This window comes from Amblyraja radiata, chromosome 18 (genome assembly GCF_010909765.2).
Source record: "Amblyraja radiata isolate CabotCenter1 chromosome 18, sAmbRad1.1.pri, whole genome shotgun sequence".
In the NCBI taxonomy this organism is placed as follows: domain Eukaryota; kingdom Metazoa; phylum Chordata; class Chondrichthyes; order Rajiformes; family Rajidae; genus Amblyraja; species Amblyraja radiata.
The window spans coordinates 25,549,370-25,566,659 of record NC_045973.1 but is presented as its reverse complement, the minus strand read 5'-3'; the positions used below and the strand labels follow the sequence as shown (position 1 = coordinate 25,566,659).

The 17,290-nt window shown below is 55.0% G+C and overlaps 1 protein-coding gene across 2 annotated transcripts; it reads left to right on the top strand.

Moving 5' to 3' along the window:
- The first annotated feature begins 1,075 nt into the window (after positions 1 to 1,075).
- impdh2 (inosine monophosphate dehydrogenase 2) lies at positions 1,076 to 17,095 on the top strand. 2 transcript variants are annotated; one of them, XM_033036924.1, is made up of 15 exons: positions 1,090 to 1,358; positions 2,540 to 2,588; positions 3,382 to 3,483; positions 4,302 to 4,376; positions 4,753 to 4,959; positions 5,368 to 5,455; positions 5,635 to 5,834; positions 5,938 to 6,028; positions 6,883 to 6,978; positions 7,959 to 8,030; positions 9,661 to 9,804; positions 14,623 to 14,767; positions 15,029 to 15,172; positions 15,567 to 15,650; positions 16,679 to 17,095. In XM_033036924.1, the coding sequence occupies exons 1-15, from the start codon at positions 1,114 to 1,116 to the stop codon at positions 16,698 to 16,700; spliced, it is 1,764 nt and encodes a 587-aa protein (XP_032892815.1). In that variant the 5' UTR covers positions 1,090 to 1,113; the 3' UTR covers positions 16,701 to 17,095. The 2 variants fall into 2 exon arrangements, with proteins under 2 accessions (XP_032892816.1, XP_032892815.1); XM_033036925.1 differs by lacking the exon at positions 7,959 to 8,030 and having other exon boundaries at positions 1,076 to 1,358.
- The last annotated feature ends 195 nt before the right edge of the window (positions 17,096 to 17,290 follow it).

The window sequence follows — 17,290 nt, the reverse complement described above, 5'->3', positions numbered from 1 at the left end:
CCATCAAGTCAGCTCACGCATTCCTTCAAATCATAGCTCTGCATTAATGTAAAACCTTTCCCCATCTCCCCTCGTTTTGCAGTACGTCAAAGGGAGGGTCAGGAGCAGACCATGAGCCCGTCTGCTGTTCAGTGTGATCCTGGCTGCTCTTTTATCTCACTGCACTCACCCCACTACCCATCGTTTCCCTTGCGCCAATCTGTGACAGACTCCAGCTTGAAGATTTCCACAGATTCACTGCCTCTGTTTGAAGAAATTGCTCCTCATCTCAGTCCCTGACAGACGGTGCATAGTGTGAGTTCAGCAGCCCCAGCCTGGGGGAACATCTCCCTGTGTCGACTCAATCCAACCCTTGCAGGTTTCATTTAGATCTCGATTCATTCTTCCACATCTCCCCATTGTCCCTACTGTCAGAGTTTCTAGTGGGTGTATGTCCCCACTCTAGAAAACGTGTACCTGAGATCTTGTGATGTGACGTTAGTTGGTACCTCTGTCCAAAGATCCGCTATAAGATCTTTGCCTCTGTCCACCTGCCTTTGCCTGCTGAAGGCACACTCCTTCTTCCCTCGTTTAGGTTTGTTATTGCACGTGGTACAATGAAAAGCTTTGTTTTGCATGCTATCCAATCATACATACTAAATACAATCAAAGTAAATATGTAGAGAAAAGGGGAGGATACAGAGTGCAGAATATAGTTCTCGGCACAGTCATACAGCACAGAAACAGGCCCATCAGCCCAGCTTGTCCACGCCGACCAAGATACCCCATCTACACCAGACCCACCTGCCCGCATTTGGCGCATATCCCTCTAAACCTTTCCTATTCATGTACCTCCCTAAATTGTTATTTTAAATGTTGTTATAGTACCTGCCTCAACTACTCCCTCTGGCAGTTGTTCCATACACCCACCACACTCTGTGGAAAACGTTGCCCCTCAGGTTCCTATTAAATCTTCCCCCTCTCACCTTAAACCGATGCGCTGTGGTTCTTGATTTATCTCACTCTGGGGAACAGACTCTGCATTGAACCCGGGGACGCCCCCCCTCCTCCCTCCCCTGCTGCCTATTGGATACATTGTGGCGCCGGATATCCGGGCTGTCACATTGTTGCGCCATGGCGGAGCTTGGAGTTCCCGCGGCGGCGGAGACCGGGACCGGCACCAGCAGCGAGACCAGGATCGGCACCGGGACCAGCGCCGGGAGCGACTACGGCACCAGGACCGGCCCCGGGCCACGGGGCGGCGACCCCCCCGATCCCGAGCGGGCCGAGTACCTCATCAGCGGCGGCACCGGCTACGTCCCCGAGGACGGGATGAGCGGCCCGCAGCTGCTCGGCTCCGGAGAGGGGCTGACCTACAAGTGAGGAGGGGAGGGGGGAGGGGAAGAGGGGGGACGAACGAGAGGTAATAGAGGGGAAAGGGTAGGGAGGTAAATGCAGGGAAGAGAGGTGCACGTGTGAGGGGGGAGGGAGGGTTGAATTTGGAGGGAAGCGAGAGGGGTGGGTGAAGGAGGGGGACATGGAGGGGAGTGGGTTTTTGGGCTGGTAGGGGTGAGGGAGGAGGACGCGGGTCGAAGGTGAAGGTCAAGGAGGGGGCTTGAAGGTCAAGGAGGGGGTTGGGGTCAGAGAGTGGTGGATTGAGGTGAGGGAGGGGGGAGCTGTTCTGGGATTGGGGTGGAGGAGGGGTTTGGGGGTGAGGGAAGGAAGGTGGAGGAGTGGGTGAGGAGGGATGGAGGTTGTGATGAGGAGGGGGTGAGGAGAGGTTGAGGTAGGGAGGGGGAGGGGGGAGGAGGTTCCCCGGTTTAGTAACTGGTTGCACGTGAGTTTAGCCGAGGGTTGAATGGAGACATTGATGGTTAATGAGGTCCTCGTGGAGCAGGGGAGATGGTCACGGGGATGGACAATTAGATTACACTGGACTCTGGGCTGAGAACAGACAATTCACTCAGAGTGTCAGGAGAGGGAGCCCCAGACCACAGAGTGAAGCAGAGAAATCCCCACGCCCACTCCTTCCCTCCTTCCCTCCCTCCCTCCCTCACCCCGAAGTGCACACCTTCCTCGTGCTCCCATCCTCCCCACGCACTTCCTCCATCTCTGCTCTCCTCTTCCTGCCCTCCCCCAAGATGTCCAACTACACTAGTCTCACCTGCCCATGTTTGCCCCATATCCCACTAAACCTTTCCTATGCATGTACCCGTCCAAGTGTCTTGTAAATGTTATAGTACCTTCCTCAACTACTACCTGTGGCAGCTCGTCTCATAAACCCTTCACCCTCTGTGTGGAAAAGCTGCCCCTCGTGTCCCTACATCGTACACCATTGCTGGACGAACCTTCAGTATCTGGAATTCCCTTCCTGAAACTCTCTGTGGTTTTTTATTAACCTCCCTGTTAATCAGTGACTGGAGCCGCTGACGTGAGCGTGGTGTTTGTGTGGAGTGTGCAAGCCAGAGCGAGTTCGCGGTTTGTTGGAGGGGATGTGTGGATGGAAGTAGTCTGTGATCACTCTCTCTCTTTCTCTCTCTCCCTCTCCTGTCCATTCCAGTGATTTCCTCCTCTTGCCCGGATACATTGATTTCAGCTCTGAACAAGTGGTGAGTTGCGACAGTGCGTTCTGCGGGAGTTGTTGGGCAGGGGATGTGGGACAGGAGGATCTGTCTGCCAGAGTCCCTCATGACTGGCCTCTCGTTTTATCTCCACTGCCCATCGCAGCTCTGTGGGGAGTGGTCGATGGTTCTCCAGTGCCCGGCCCTTTCTGCAGCTGTTTCCACGGGTGCTTTCACACCCTGAACCTGGGATCCAGCACGGAAACAGGGCCCGCCGAGTCCACGCCGACCATAGATCACCCAATCATACTAGTTCCACGTTGTCCCACTTCCTCATCCACTCCCTACACACTGGGGCAATTTACAGAGGGCCAATGAACCTACAAACCCGCGCGTCTTTTGGGTGTGGGAGGAAACCCACGTGGTCACAGCGAGAACGTGCAAACTCCACACAGACAGCACCCGAGATGTGGATGGAAGCGGGTGTCAGGCGCTGTGAGGCAGCGGCTCTTTAGCTGTGTTACTGTGCCACCCTCCTGTCCCTGAGCTGAGTGTTGGATGGGGTTTGACAGGCAGCAGCCCGCTGCTCCCTCGGGCACTGACACTGACAGCTGTGGAATGAGGGGCCAGGGTCAAGTTACATCTCCGGGGTTTATTTCTGTGCAAAGGATCGGTGCTGAGGGAGGGGGGAGGGGTGGAAGGCTTCGGGAATGGGGAGGGAGGCTTCGGGAGAGGGGAGGAGTGTGGGGTTGTGGAGGGTCTCTGCCTGTGACTGGAAACTGAATTCTTTCCATCTTTTCCCCCAACTCCTCCCCACTCCCACCCGCTTCTCCCTTCTCAGGACCTGACCTCTGCCCTCACCAAGAAGATCACGCTGAAGACGCCGTTGGTCTCGTCGCCGATGGATACGGTTACCGAGGCCAACATGGCGATCGCCATGGCAGTGAGTGACCCCCCCCCCCCCCCTCTCCGGGTGAACATCTTCCCCGTGTCCCCCACACCAGAGGCAGCATCACGGCCCGTCACTTCCCACTGTCACATCCGTGGGGGGGGGGGGAAGGGGGGGTGTTCCTGCTTAAGGTACCGCTCCCTCCAGACAGCCAAGGTCCGACACCTCCATATCCCGCGTCAGCTGTACACGGGGAGATTAGTTTAGGGCATCGTCACGTGTACCGAGGTACAGTGATAAGCTTTTATTGTGTGCTATCCTGTCGGCATACATGATTACAATCAAGCATAATTACTAGTCAAAGGGAATAATGTTTAGTGCAAGATAAAGTCCAGTAAAGTCCACCAAAGATAGTCCGAGGGTCTCCAATGAGGTAGATGGGAGGTTAGGACCGCTCTCTAGTTGGTGAGAGGATGGTTCAGTTGCCCGATAACGGCTGGGAAGAAACTGCCCCTGAATCTGGAGGTGCGCGTTTTCACACTTTTGTACCTCTTGCCTGATGGCAGAGGGAGTGTCCGGGGTGGCCCATGATTATGCTGGTGGCAGCGTGAGGTGTAGATGGAATCAAGGGAAGGGAGGTTGGTCTGTGTGATGGTCTGGGCTGCGTCCACAACTCTCTGCAATTTCTTGTGGTCTTGGATGGAGCTGTTCCCAAACCATGCTGTGATGCATCGCGGTAAAATGCTTTCTAGGATGCATGGGGAGAGGGTGGGGGAGACCGGATGATGTACAGTGGCTGGAAATGTGTCTAACTCTCCCCCTTCGTACCCCCATCTCTTCCCTTCCCATCTTCCCACCCCCTCCCCCCACAGCTGATGGGGGGAATCGGGATCATCCATCACAACTGTACACCTGAGTTCCAGGCCAACCAGGTGCGGCGTGTCAAGGTACGGACACCGGGGGGGGGGGGGGGGGAGATGGTGAGAGTTGAGGAGAGGGCAATGGGGAGACGGTGGTGGGGGGTGGGGGCTGGGGCGGGAGCGTGGAGGGCGGCGGATATACAGGTGAGGGGCGCAGTGCAGGGGTGTGGGGAGACCAGGGGAGAGTGCAGGGTGTGGAGGTGGGGTTGGGGGGAGGGGCGCAGCATGGGTGGGTTCTCACGGGGGTGCAATGTTTTGGGGGGAAGGTTGATCAATGGGGCAGTCAGTGATGGCAGGGGTGACGTCTGGCAGGGTCATGGGTCAGGTTAGGGGCTAGTTCGGTGGTCGGGTCGGGCCGGGCTGGGCTGGGGTTTGAGGTTGACCATTGCTCTCTGGCCTTCAGAAGTACGAGCAGGGCTTCATCACGGACCCGGTGGTGCTGAGCCCCCGGCACCTTGTGCGAGACGTGTTTGAGGCAAAGGCACGGCACGGGTTCTGCGGGATCCCCATCACAGACACGGGAACGCTGGGCGGGCGACTGGCCGGGATCATCTCCTCCCGGGACATCGACTTCTTGGGGGAGAGCGAGCAGGAGCTGCCCCTGGAGCAGGTACGGGGGGGAGTGGGGGTGGGCCGGGGATGGTTCGGTGTGGGAGGGAGGGGGGTGGGCCGGGGATGGTTGGGTGTGGGGGGGTGGGGTGGGGGGGTGGGCTGGGGATGGTTGGGTGTGGGGGGGTGGGGTATGGGGGGTGGGCCGGGGATGGTTCAGTGTGGGGTGGGGGGGTGGGCTGGGGATGGTTCAGTGTGGGGGGGGGTGGGGTACGGGGGGGTGGGCCGGGGCTGGTTCGGTGTGGGAGGGAGGGGGGTGGGGGGGTGGGCCGGGGATGGTTCAGTGTGGGGGGGTGGGGTATGGGGGGTGGGCCGGGGATGGTTGGGTGTGGGGGGGCGGGGGTGGTGACCGCGGGTGTTGGCGGCTGGAGATGGGTGGTGCCGTGCTGACCTTTGCCCTTGTGTCTAGGTCATGACCCGGAGGGAGGAGCTGGTGGTGGCCCCGGCAGGCGTGAGGCTGAAGGAGGCGAATGAGATCCTGCAGCGCAGCAAGAAAGGTGTCCCTACCCCACATACCTGCGTGCCCCCCCACCACTGATCCCCCCCCCCCAGTCTGGTCTCACCCCCTGGTCGACCCCTGTCCCGTCCCGTCCTACTTCCCCGGACTGACACCCACCCTCCTGTTTGAGCCCGTCGGACCCCTGCCCCTGGGCTGACCTCTGCCCATCCCCCGCAGGGAAGCTGCCGATTGTGAACGAACAGGACCAGCTGGTGGCCATCATCTCCCGTACGGACCTGAAGAAGAACCGCAACTACCCGCTCGCCTCCAAGGACAGCAAGAAGCAGCTGCTGTGTGGAGCCGCCATCGGCACCCACCCCGATGACCGCTACAGACTCGAGCTGCTGGTGCAGGCGGGGGTGGACGCCCTGGTCCTGGTGAGTGACTTCAACACATTCCTCGGGACCTCTCCTTCCCCTCCCCCACGGGACCGTCCCCCAGTGAGGGTCAGTGTGTGACCTCTTCCCCCTGTCTCTCTAGGACTCCTCCCAGGGGAATTCCATCTTCCAGATTGAGATGATCCAGCACATCAAGGAGAAGTTTCCCGATCTGCAGGTCATCGGCGGCAATGGTGAGTGAATCCGTCGGCGTTCCTGGGATCTGTACACTCTGTCCCGAGTCCGATGTGGGAACCCAGGGACCACTCTGCCCATCGCCTGTGAGCCAGCCTCCAAACCCTCGACATGTGAGAGGGATGGCACGGTAGCACAGCGGTTGCTGCCTCACATCGTCACAGACCTGGCTTCAATCCTGGCCTTGGATGCTGTCTGTGTGGAGTTTGAACGTTCTCCCTCTTCTTCTTTCGTGTCCATCTTCCATGTTTCAAATGTGGACCTCGCTGTCATCGTCCGTCCTGAAAAGGATGACGCAAGCTTCCGGCGACAATCAGTGGGAGCCGTCACTTGTTGCAATAGATGATGGTGGCAGCAGAATTAGTTCACGATACTTCGTTTCCAGCACCGTGATGTGGACCCTTCTGCTGTGGGGCCAACGTTCTCCCTGTGACCGCGTGGGTTTTCTCCGGGTGCCCCGGTTTCCTCCCACATCCCAAAGACATGCAGTTAATTGGCCCTCTGTAAAGTGCCCCTTGCCCCTTGTGTGCAGGGTGTGGCTGTGAAAGAGGGAGAACATAGAACAAGTGTGGGTACACAAAATTGCTGGAGAAACTCAGCGGGTGCAGCAGCATCTATGGAGCGAAGGAAATAGGCGACGTTTCGGGCCGAAACCCTTCTTCAGATAGAACAAGTGTGAACGGGTGATCGATGGTCAGCGTTGCTCGGTGTTTCCATGCTGGATCTCACAACTGATGAGAGCTGACTGACAGGGAACATTGCCATTAAGTATCCCTCTCCCTGTCTGTCCCGTGGACTGACCATCCCGGAGCGCGGTCCCCGTCCCGGTGAATAACGTAACGTCTCTCCCCAGTGGTGACGGCGGCGCAGGCCAAGAACCTGATCGATGCGGGGGTGGACGGGCTGCGGGTCGGCATGGGCAGCGGCTCCATCTGCATCACCCAGGAAGGTGGGTCTCCGCTCCGACCGGACTCCAGCTCCCAGCTCTGCTCCAGCACGAGATCAACTCCACTGCCCCAGACCTCTCGCCCTCCCTCGCTGGCACCGAGCCTTCCCCTCCAGGGACATCCTCCACTGCATCCCCCTCCCCCCTTCACCACCGCCATCCTCCCCTCCATTTCCCTCCACTCCCCTCACCCCCGCTGTCGCTGCTTGTTCTATGGACCATTTACATTTGCCCCTCTCTCCCCATCTCCCCCCACAGAGCCTCCCCCATCTCCCCGTTACCACCTCCCCCCGGGATGGGGGAGGGGGCAGACACCGTATCGCGGGGTTCATTCCGAGATCACTGCCTGGGGTTGGGGGAGGGGCTCACCTACAGGACCCGGTCACTGCAGACTGGTGACCAGTGAGAGATCGATGACTGGGTGATTGGTGACTAGCAGGTGACTAATAACCGGTCAGTGATCAGTAACTAGCTTGGTAACCAGCTGGTAATGCAGGGATCAGAGCCGGGGCTGTGTTTGTCAGCTCGATGTTGGACCACAGGACAGTATGAGGACAGGCCCTTCGGCCCACAGTGTCCATGCTGGTCGTGGTCCCAGTTGTAACACTGCCCATTTCTCTACCCCCTGTCTGTCCAAATATGGTTGCCCTCCCCCCCCCCCCCCCCCCCCCCCCCCCACCTCCTCTGGCTTCCCAGGGGAGGGGCACAGGCCAGTAACGCGAGGGGCCGGATGGAGAGGTGGGTGTGGGTTGGGGCTGTGGGTGAGGAGGGGTTTGTCATCGTGTGGGTGCCGGCTTGTGAGGAGACCTTGTCAGGGTCACAGGGCAACAGGCATAGGGTCAGAGCAGCTCAGTCAACTGGTTGTTGAGGCAGCTCCACCCCCCATTCTCTCACACACTCCGGTGTAACTCCTCCCCCTTTCCACCTCCCTCATCTCCTTACCCTCTCTCCCCCTCTCTCTTTCTCTCCATTTTCTCATCCAGCTGCGCCCAGGATTCCTCCAGATATAAAGTCCCTCAGCCCCAAACTCCCATCAACTGTCTTGGGATCCTTTAGTAAGTGTCATTCACCTGTTCGGTGAGGGGGTTGTGGCTCCCTGCATTATGTGTGTGGCCCCCTCCTTCCCCCCCCAGCGCCACCGGTCTGGAGAATGACTAACCATGTCTGCAACTGAAGTGTGCCTGACGCTCAGAGTGAGGGGCAGTGGGGGATGGGTCCCGCACACACACACACACATTGACCCTCACAGGGGGTACGGGTCCCACGCACACTGACCCTTACTATAGGACGGAACGCTGACCTTCAGTGACGGGATGGGCCGGGAGCAAGGAGGTCACGAGGGTCAGAGTTCAGCCAGATGAGTGCAGGCGTTTGTGGTCACCACACCACAGGGAAGGAGAGCAGTGGGGTCACCGTGGCGATTGCTGGGGTGTTTCAGTGATGAGGAGAGACGGGGTGTGGGTCTGGTCTCGCTGGGACGGGAGGTTGGATGACGGGAGCTAGCGGAGGTCAGTGAGTGTATGAAGGGCAGCATGAGGTGAGAGGGGGAGAAACCTCGTCCCACAGCAAGGGGGGGGCGGGGGTCTACACTGAGGGGTGTGTGTTTGGGGTAAAAGGTTTCGAAGGGAGCTGAGAATGGATGGATGGGCTGAGATAATGTTGGCACAGCGGGTAGAGCCACTGCCTTACAGTGCCAGAGACTCGGGTTCAATCCTGACCCCTGGTGCTGTCTGTGTGGAGTTTGCACGTTCTCCCTGTGACAGCGTGGGTTTCCTCCGGGTGCTCCGATTTCCTCCCATATCCCAAAGACGTGCGAGTTTGTAGGTTAATTGGCCGCAGTAAAATGTGTAGGATGGAATAGCATAGAACTAATGTATGAGGCTTGATGGCCAGCATGGACTCAGTGGGCTGAAGGGCCTGTTTCCACAATGTATCCTGAGGGGAGTGGAGGAGGCAGAGAGACTGGCAAACCTTGAGCAACAGGACGAGCAGAGAGGGCAGCGATGGATCCCTATAGAAGGGGCTTCAGATCAGACCCACAGTGCTTGTTTAAAACGGGCGGAACTTTCCTTTTCATCTAATCTTTAATGTTCCCTTTTTAAATTCCATATCTGACCCATGCCCCAGGCATGTGTGTGATGGGACGGTGTAGAGGGAGCTTCACTGCCTGACCCTGGCTGTGGGTGTGTGCAGCCCCTGCCCCCAGCTTCCACTAACGTGCCCTCAGTGTGACAGCAATCGGGAAGCATGCGTTGTTGCTGCAGGTCCTGCAGATACTACAGGCGTGCTTGTTAATATCTAGGGCTTACACATGTGTGTGGGTATGACACGGACTCGCGTGTCACGGAGCTGTTGAGGCCGTGTGGGTGCTGCTTGAGTGGCCTCTCCCTCGTACCACGGATCCCCACTGCCCCTCCCAGTGTCCCTGATTGCGGGATCCACTGAGTCTGCTTGCCACCTACATCCCCGGGATTGAACCGGGACTGGGAGGTGGGATCGCACTGCGCTGACCGCTGTTCCCCCCCACCCCTCCCCCCCCCCCCGCAGTGATGCCAGTCTGCTAATCCCCCCTTGACTATTGACCCTTCCCCACGACCGACCTCTGCCCCCTGCCCTCACTGACCTCTGTCCTCTCAGCTGCTTCCCGCTGACCCATGCCCTCGCTGACCTCTGCCCTCTCCACAGTGCTGGCGGTGGGCCGGCCCCAGGCAACGGCTGTCTACAAGGTGGCAGAATACGCCCGCAGGTTCAGCGTGCCCGTCATTGCAGATGGCGGCATCCAGACCGTGGGACACATCGCCAAGGCCCTGGCACTGGGGGCCTCTACAGGTGGGGGCAGGGGAGATGTGTACGGGGTGGGGATGTCGGGGTATCGCTGGTGGGGGCAGGGGGGTCTACGTGAAGGGCGATGGGGGATGTTCAGTTGAGTCTTGAGTTCATTGTCACGTGCATCGAGGTACAGTGAAAGGCTTTTGTTGCATGCTAACCAGTCAGAGGAAAGACAATACATGATTACTATCTATCACAATGCAAGATAAAGTCCAGTAAAGTCTGAATAAAGATAGTTCAAGGGTCTCCAATGGAAGAATGTACATCTGTAATGGAAGATAGGAGGACTGGACCGCTCTCTAGTTGGTGAGGGTGGCATGGTGACGAAGCAGTAGAGTTGCAGCCTTAACGCTTGCAGCACTGGAGACCCGGGTTCGATCCCGACTACGGGTGCTGTCTGTATGGAGTTTGCCTGTTCTTCCTGTGACTGCGTGGATTTTCTTCTAGATTTTCGGTTTCTCCCATGTACTCCAAAGACGTACAGGTATGTAGGTTAATTGGCTTGGTGTATATGTAAATTGTCCCTAGTATGTAGGATAATGTTAATATGATAATGATAAAGTAAGAATGCAGGTACAGCAGGCAGTGAAGAAAGCGAATGGCATGTTGGCCTTCATAACAAGAGGAGTTGAGTATAGGAGCAAAGTGGTCCTTCTGCAGTTGTATAGGGCCCATACCTGGAGTATTGTGTGCAGTTTTGGTTCCCTAATTTGAGGAAGGACATTCTTGCTATTGAGGGAGTGCAGCGTAGGTTTACAAGGTTAATTCCCGGGATGGCGCGACTGTCATATGCTGAGAGAATGGAGCGGCTGGGCTTGTATACTCTGGTGTTTAGAAGGATGAGAGGGAATTTTATCGAAACATATAAGATTATTAAGGTTTTGGACACACTAGAGGCAGGAAACATGTTCCCAATGTTGGGGGAGTCCAGAACCAGGGGCCACAGTTTAAGAATAAGGGTTAAGCGATTTAGAACGGAGACGAGGAAACACTTCTTCACACAGAGTTGTGAATCTGTGGAATTCTGTGCCTCAGAGGATGGTGGAGGCCGGTTCTCTGGATAATTTCAAGAGAGAGCTGGATAGGGTTCTTAAAGATAGCGGAGACAGGGGATATGGGGAGAAGGCAGGAACGGGGTACTGATTAGGGATGGTCAGCCATGATCACATTGAATGTTGGTGCTTGCTCGAAGGAACGAATGGCATACTCCTGCATCTATTGTCTAATGTCTAATATGTGGCGATCGCTGATTCGGTGGGCCGAAGGGCCTGTTTCCACGCTGTATCTCTAAATACACTATAGAGTTCAGTTGCCTGATGACAGCTGGGAAGAAACTGACCTTGAATCTGGAGGTGTGCGTTTTTACACTTCTGTACCTCTTGCCTGATGGGAAATGGGAGTAGAGGGAGTGGCCGGGTGAGACTGGTCATTGATTATGCTGCTGGTTCCTTGCCGAGGAAGCTGGAGGTGTGGACGGAGTCAATGGAAGGGAGGCTGGTTTCTGTGATGGGCTGAGTTGCATCCACGATTTCTTGCAGTCTTAGATGGAGCTGTTCCTATAATTTATACTTGTAAAAATCTCATAATTATATTACGAAGTTTACGAAGACCATTTCAATTTCTGTAGCTGGCTTTTTGAGTTTTTATTGAAAGAAATTTTGATTCACCATGTCAAATTTTTAAAAAATGCAAAGGGTATTTAGCGCAAAAGAACTGCAAGCTGGTTTAAAGTTGAATGGCTTAACGAATTTGTAAAAGCTGCTACACCAAAAGCTCATGTCATATATTTGCACAAGAATTCAGTGCGCAAACACATTTGTAACAGCATATAAAATTGCACAATACAAGGTTTCTGCACACATGAACTAATAAAAATTAGTTTTGGAGGGAATAGCTGAGATCCCATGGTGATGTCATTTTCGGTTGTCGGAATTTTCACAGCAACTTCTGTAAATGAGATTCCATTGTGATCGGAGGAGTGTGAGATGCCATTGTGACATCATCACTGCAAGCTACTAGAAAAGTCTCACTCTCACAGTCAGTTATTATTCTCAAAGTTTTATTTTAACTAAATATCAATAACTTGTGAAATATAACATAAAATGTTAAGAAACTAAATACGAACGACCACGGGAAAAAGCTGAGTAAGATTCTGCTAAAAAATGTTGCGCTATTGTGTACCGTTTTGGCGTAGCTCCTGAGATCACAGATAGACAGACAGACAAACAAGTCGAGACTTTTAATAGTATACTAGTCCAAGTGGGACCCATTTGGCCCCGTCTGCCAACGCAATAATCCACCACTCACCCGTTCCCCCAACGCAATAATCCACCACTGAAAATCTAATCATTAAACTTTTCTGTGCAGGATTAGGCTGGCAGATTCTTCCCGTTTGTTATCCAAATCTAAGCATTAAACTTTGCTGTGCTGGGTTAGATTGGCAAATTCTTTCCCTGAAGGACATTTGCTGTGAAGGACTCGGTGTTCTGGGATAGAAACATTGTAGCTGGTAGGGCATTGTGACATCATAACTGCCTAACTGCCAGTGTGCATTTGAAGAAACCCAACTTTTAAATGTAACTTTAAAAATTTTAAAGCACCCCCACTGCGTCCCTCTCCTTACAACAACATAAAATCATTCTCATAGCTTGTGTAGTGGCAGCAGAGATCCCATTGTGATGTCATTTTCGGAATCTTCACGGCAGCTTGTGTAAATGAGATGCCATTGTGACATCACCACTGGAAGCTGCTGGAAGAGTCTCCCTCTCAAAGGCAGTTATTTTCAGTTTTTTTTTTAAACCTTTAAATATCAATAACGTGAAATATAACATCAGATCTGAAGGAAACTTGTAAGAACGACGACGGGAAAAAGCTGAGTAATGTTTTGCAAAAAAATTCACGCTATTGTGTACTGTTTTGGCGTAGTTCCTTGTGATCGCTCACACGCACGCAGACAGACGTCCAAACAAGACGAGACTTTTAGTACAAGACCAAGTGCAGACCCATTGGGTCTGCTTCCCGAACGCTCCCGTTCCCTCCCATAGCCCCCACTGGAGGCGTGGTCCTCCAACTCAAGCCATTCCTGAACATAAGATTCCAGCCCTCCCCTTGCCTCCTTCAGCAGTTTAAAAAAATTCCAATTGCACTTGCCCTACGTGTTGCAATAGCAATTCGCCCTTCCCCTGCTAGTCTATCCATTGTGACATCATCAGTTGAAGCTGCCATTCAAAGGTTCAGTGTGCATATATACACATATGTTTTTATATATATATACTAGACTAAGTGGGACCCATTGGGTCCTGTCCACTCAAAGCGCGGTTGCGGGGGAGAGCAGCCTTGCGGCGTCACACACATACTAACCACCCCCCTTGATATTATATTAATATTATTAATTTGCTCCTTTTACCCCATCCTCGCCCTATCCACTCACGCATAGCCTCCAACTCGCAGGTGCGTCTAGAGGGGGGTAGAGAGAGAGGAGAGACAGAGAGAGGGGGCGGGAGAGAAGAGCGGAGAGGAGGGGGGTTAGCAGCGGGGAGCAGTGAAATGGGAGGGGTGATGTCACATGCAGCAGGAGCAAGACTGCGCAGACCCATTGTGACGTAATCAGCGATAGCTTCTCGTTTAATTTCAAAGTTTTGTCAGATTTTTGAACATTTTCATTAATAACTCGAGAGTAAAGCATGAAATTTTCAGATGAGGCGGTTTTGGACTGCATGGGAAAAATGTCTACCGGAATATGTAAAAAATTTACCGTTACCGTGTAGTTTTTCCATGAAGATGAGATTATACACAAACAAACACACAAATCCAAGATCAGACTTTTAAATGGTTACTAGACCAAGTGGGACCCGTTGGGTCTGAGGGGAACGGCCTGCGGCGTCACACACACTCCAACCACCCCCCCCCCCCCCCCACACACATACACTAACCACCCCACACACACATTAACCACCCCCCTTGATATTCTATTAATATTATTCAATCGCTCCTTTTACCCCATCCCCGCCCTATCCACTCACACATAGCCCCCAACTCGCAGGGAGGGGGGGGAAATGAGGAGGGGGGAGAGAGGGATGGGTGGAGAGTGGGGAGAGGTGCTTTCGGACTCCATGGAAAAAATCTCTACCAGAATATGTAAAAATATTACCGCTAGCGCGTCGTTTTGTCGAGAAGATGTGAGTATACACAAACAAACACACCCACGACCAAACAAATCCACATCCAAGATCAGACTTTTAATAGCTATGTGTATATATATATATACACAAACACACATGCTCAAAAAACAAACAAACAATAAGTACATTTGTTGGGGACATTCCGACCTTCATAAGCCTTCCAAGGAAGTAGAGCCGTGGTGGGTTTTCTTTGTTGTTGCCTCAGTCTAGGTGGTCCAGGAGAAGTTTCTTGATATTTACTCCAAGGAACTTGGAAGTTTCCCACCATCTTTACTTAGGTGCTCTAAATGTATACCGGGGTATGTGTTCCACTTTGCTTCCTGAAGTCGAACACTACTATCTCCTTTGTCTTGGTGACACTGAGGGAGAGTTTGTTGTAATGGTCATAAGGTTCTCAATCTCCTTCCTGTGCAGGTCAGTGTCTCACCGGTGGTGGTGACGAGGTGGGGGAGGGGTAACCTGCGTCGCTGACCGTCTTGTACCCCCCCCAGTAATGATGGGCTCTCTGCAGGGGTGGTGGGGTGCAGTGGGCAGTGCACATGGGGGGGGCAGTGTACGGAGTGGTGTGGGTGGGGTTATGTGGGTGGGTGGGACCCCCGCATTGCTGACCATCTCTCCCCTTCCCCCCCTGCCGCAGTGATGATGGGCTCTCTCCTCGCGGCCACTAGCGAGGCTCCTGGGGAGTATTTCTTCACGGATGGGGTGAGGCTGAAGAAGTACCGGGGGATGGGCTCGGTGGACGCCATGGACAAGCACCTGGGCAGCCAGAGCCGCTACTTCAGGTCAGTGGACCCTCACTCTTCAACCCCCTCCTCCGCCCCACGGTCACTGTCCAGCCCCCACAGGGTTACTGCTTCCCCCGCCATACTCTTCCCGCCTCTGTCCGTCTCCCCCCCCCCCCCACGCTCATCCGCCTGAGGTCAGAGGAGGTGGTGGGAGCAGTGGGTACTGACGCGGGCATAAAGAGGCGGTGGGGCTGGAGAGATGGGGTGTAAGGGGATGGTCAGTGAGGGTAGTGGTCTGACGGCATCTTCTCTCCCCAGCGAGTCGGACAAGATCAAGGTGGCACAGGGAGTGTCGGGCGCCGTGCAGGACAAGGGCTCCATCCACAAGTTCGTGCCATACCTCATAGCTGGCATTCAGCACGCCTGTCAGGACATCGGTGCCAAGAGTCTCACGCAGCTCAGGTACCCACCCCCCTTTATCCCTGACCCAAGCTCCTTCCCTCCCTCCCCCACCACCCCTTGTCCCTGTACCCCGTTCTCCTTCCCATTCCCTCCCTCCCAGGACATCAGGACCAAGAACCTCACGCGGCTCAGGTACCCACCCACGTCCCTGCTCCCTCCACCCCACCTCTCTCCTCCCTTGTCCTTCCACTTTCCGCCTCCTTTCCTCACCTTTCCCTCTTGCCTTCTCCCCTCTGTGGAGAAACCAACTGTTTGCCCTCTCTTGGTCTGTTTAACTGGTATAACAGTTTATTATGTTACTGATCGTTGAATGTTAATCCATGCATTTATGGGCCAGTGATGCTGTGAGGCTGTGGGATGAGACCGCCAGTGATGTTGGTTCTCGTCTCTCCAGGGTCATGATGTACTCGGGTGAGCTGAAGTTTGAGAAGAGAACGTTGTGCGCTCAGCTGGAAGGCGGGGTACATGGGCTGCATTCGTAAGTACCACACCCCCCCCACTCACTCGGCCCGATCCGCCGCCTACGACCATGCCCCTTTACCAATCTGAGAACACTTTTGTTCTGTGTCTGCAGCCACCCTCCTGATTGTCGTGGAGAGGGAGGTTGTTGGGACGGGCGGGGCAAGGTATGGGGTTGAGAAGGAGCAGGAGGTGGTGTGGGTACTCACGTTGTGTAAGGGTCTGATCTCCCTCAGGGCCAGTGAGGAGGTGCCTGTGAACGTGTGACCTCCTCTCCCGTCCTTCTACTCTCCCCTCCCTCCCTCTACTCTTCTCTCCCTTTACTCTCCCCTCCCTCCCTTTACTCTCCCCTCCCTCCCTTTACTCTCCTCTCCCTCCCTCTACTTCCATTTACTCTCCCCTCCCTCCCTTTACTCTCCCCTCCCTCCCTTTACTCTCCCCTCCCTCCCTCTACTCTCCCCTCCCTCCCTCTAATCTCCTCTCCCTCCCTCCCTCTACTCTCCCCTCTCATTCCTCCCTCTACTCTCCCCTCCCTCCCTCTACTCTCCCCTCCCTCCCTCTACTCTCCCCTCCCTCCCTCTACTCTCCCCTCCCTCCCTTTACTCTCCCCTCCCTCTATTCTCCTCTCCCTCCCTTTACTCTCCTCTCCCTCCCTCTACTCTCCCCTCCCTCCCTCTACTCTCCCCTCCCTCTATTCTCCTCTCCCTCCATTTACTCTCCCCTCCCTCCCTCTACTCTCCCTCCCTGTACTCTCCCCTCCCTCCCTCTAATCTCCTCTCCCTCCCTCCCTCTAATCTCCTCTCCCTCCCTCTACTCTCCCCTCTCATTCCTCCCTCTACTCTCCCTCCCTCCCTCTACTCTCCTCTCCCTCCCTCTCCTCTCCCTCCCTCTCCTCTCCCTCCCTGTACTATCCTCTCCCTCCCTCTACTATCCTCTCCCTCCCTCTCCTCTCCCTCCCTCTACTCTCCCCTCTCATTCCTCCCTTTACTCTATCCTCTCCCCTCCCTCTGCAGTGCTGTGCCTGACCCACTGCTCTCTATTTCCCAGGTACGAGAAGCGACTGTTCTGATACCTGTGAGGAGTGGCCCTGGGTCTGTCCAGACAAACATCTGCCTCCTGTTTGCTTCAGTGACCTCTGGACCGTGGGCCTGGGACGTGTGGCTACTGACTGACTGACCATTTGTCAATGCTGTTGGGCATGTTTTATTTTTGTAAAAGGAGATGTTTGTGATGACAGTGTGGCGCGTAGCTGCTCGGTGTCTCCCCGCTGCTGCCGGCTGTGGGGTGGAGTGGAACCTGGCCCCGGCTCACCGCTGGGGAATGTCCACGGTGAGCTGGGCCTCCCTGTGGCCGAGCTGTGTGATTACTGTGTGTCCGTAAAACGTTAAACGGGATGGTGTGCTACAAACTGTTTGCCTGGAAGATCCGTGTTTGGAGAACAATGAACGGTTCCAAATGTTTGCAGCTCTGCCTGTTCTTCACTGCAGACATCCCCATGTTGGGGCTCCACTCCCCCTCTGGGCTCACTGCTGGGCTTCTCCCAACCAGCTCTCCTCCTTCCTCTACCCCCAACACCTCTCCTCATTCCCCCTCCCTACACCTGTTTCCCCCGCCACCCTCTCTCCTCCCCCACATCTCCTCTCCTCTTCCTGCCTGCCG

Bases quoted from the DNA above. Each gene is read 5' to 3' on its own strand.
- impdh2 (XM_033036924.1), top strand. From the start codon at position 1,114: ATGGCGGAGCTTGGAGTTCCCGCGGCGGCGGAGACCGGGACCGGCACC. The intron at 1,359-2,539 runs GTGAGGAGGGGA...TGTCCATTCCAG, and splicing joins GGAGAGGGGCTGACCTACAA to TGATTTCCTCCTCTTGCCCG. The intron at 5,456-5,634 runs GTGTCCCTACCC...CATCCCCCGCAG, and splicing joins CCTGCAGCGCAGCAAGAAAG to GGAAGCTGCCGATTGTGAAC.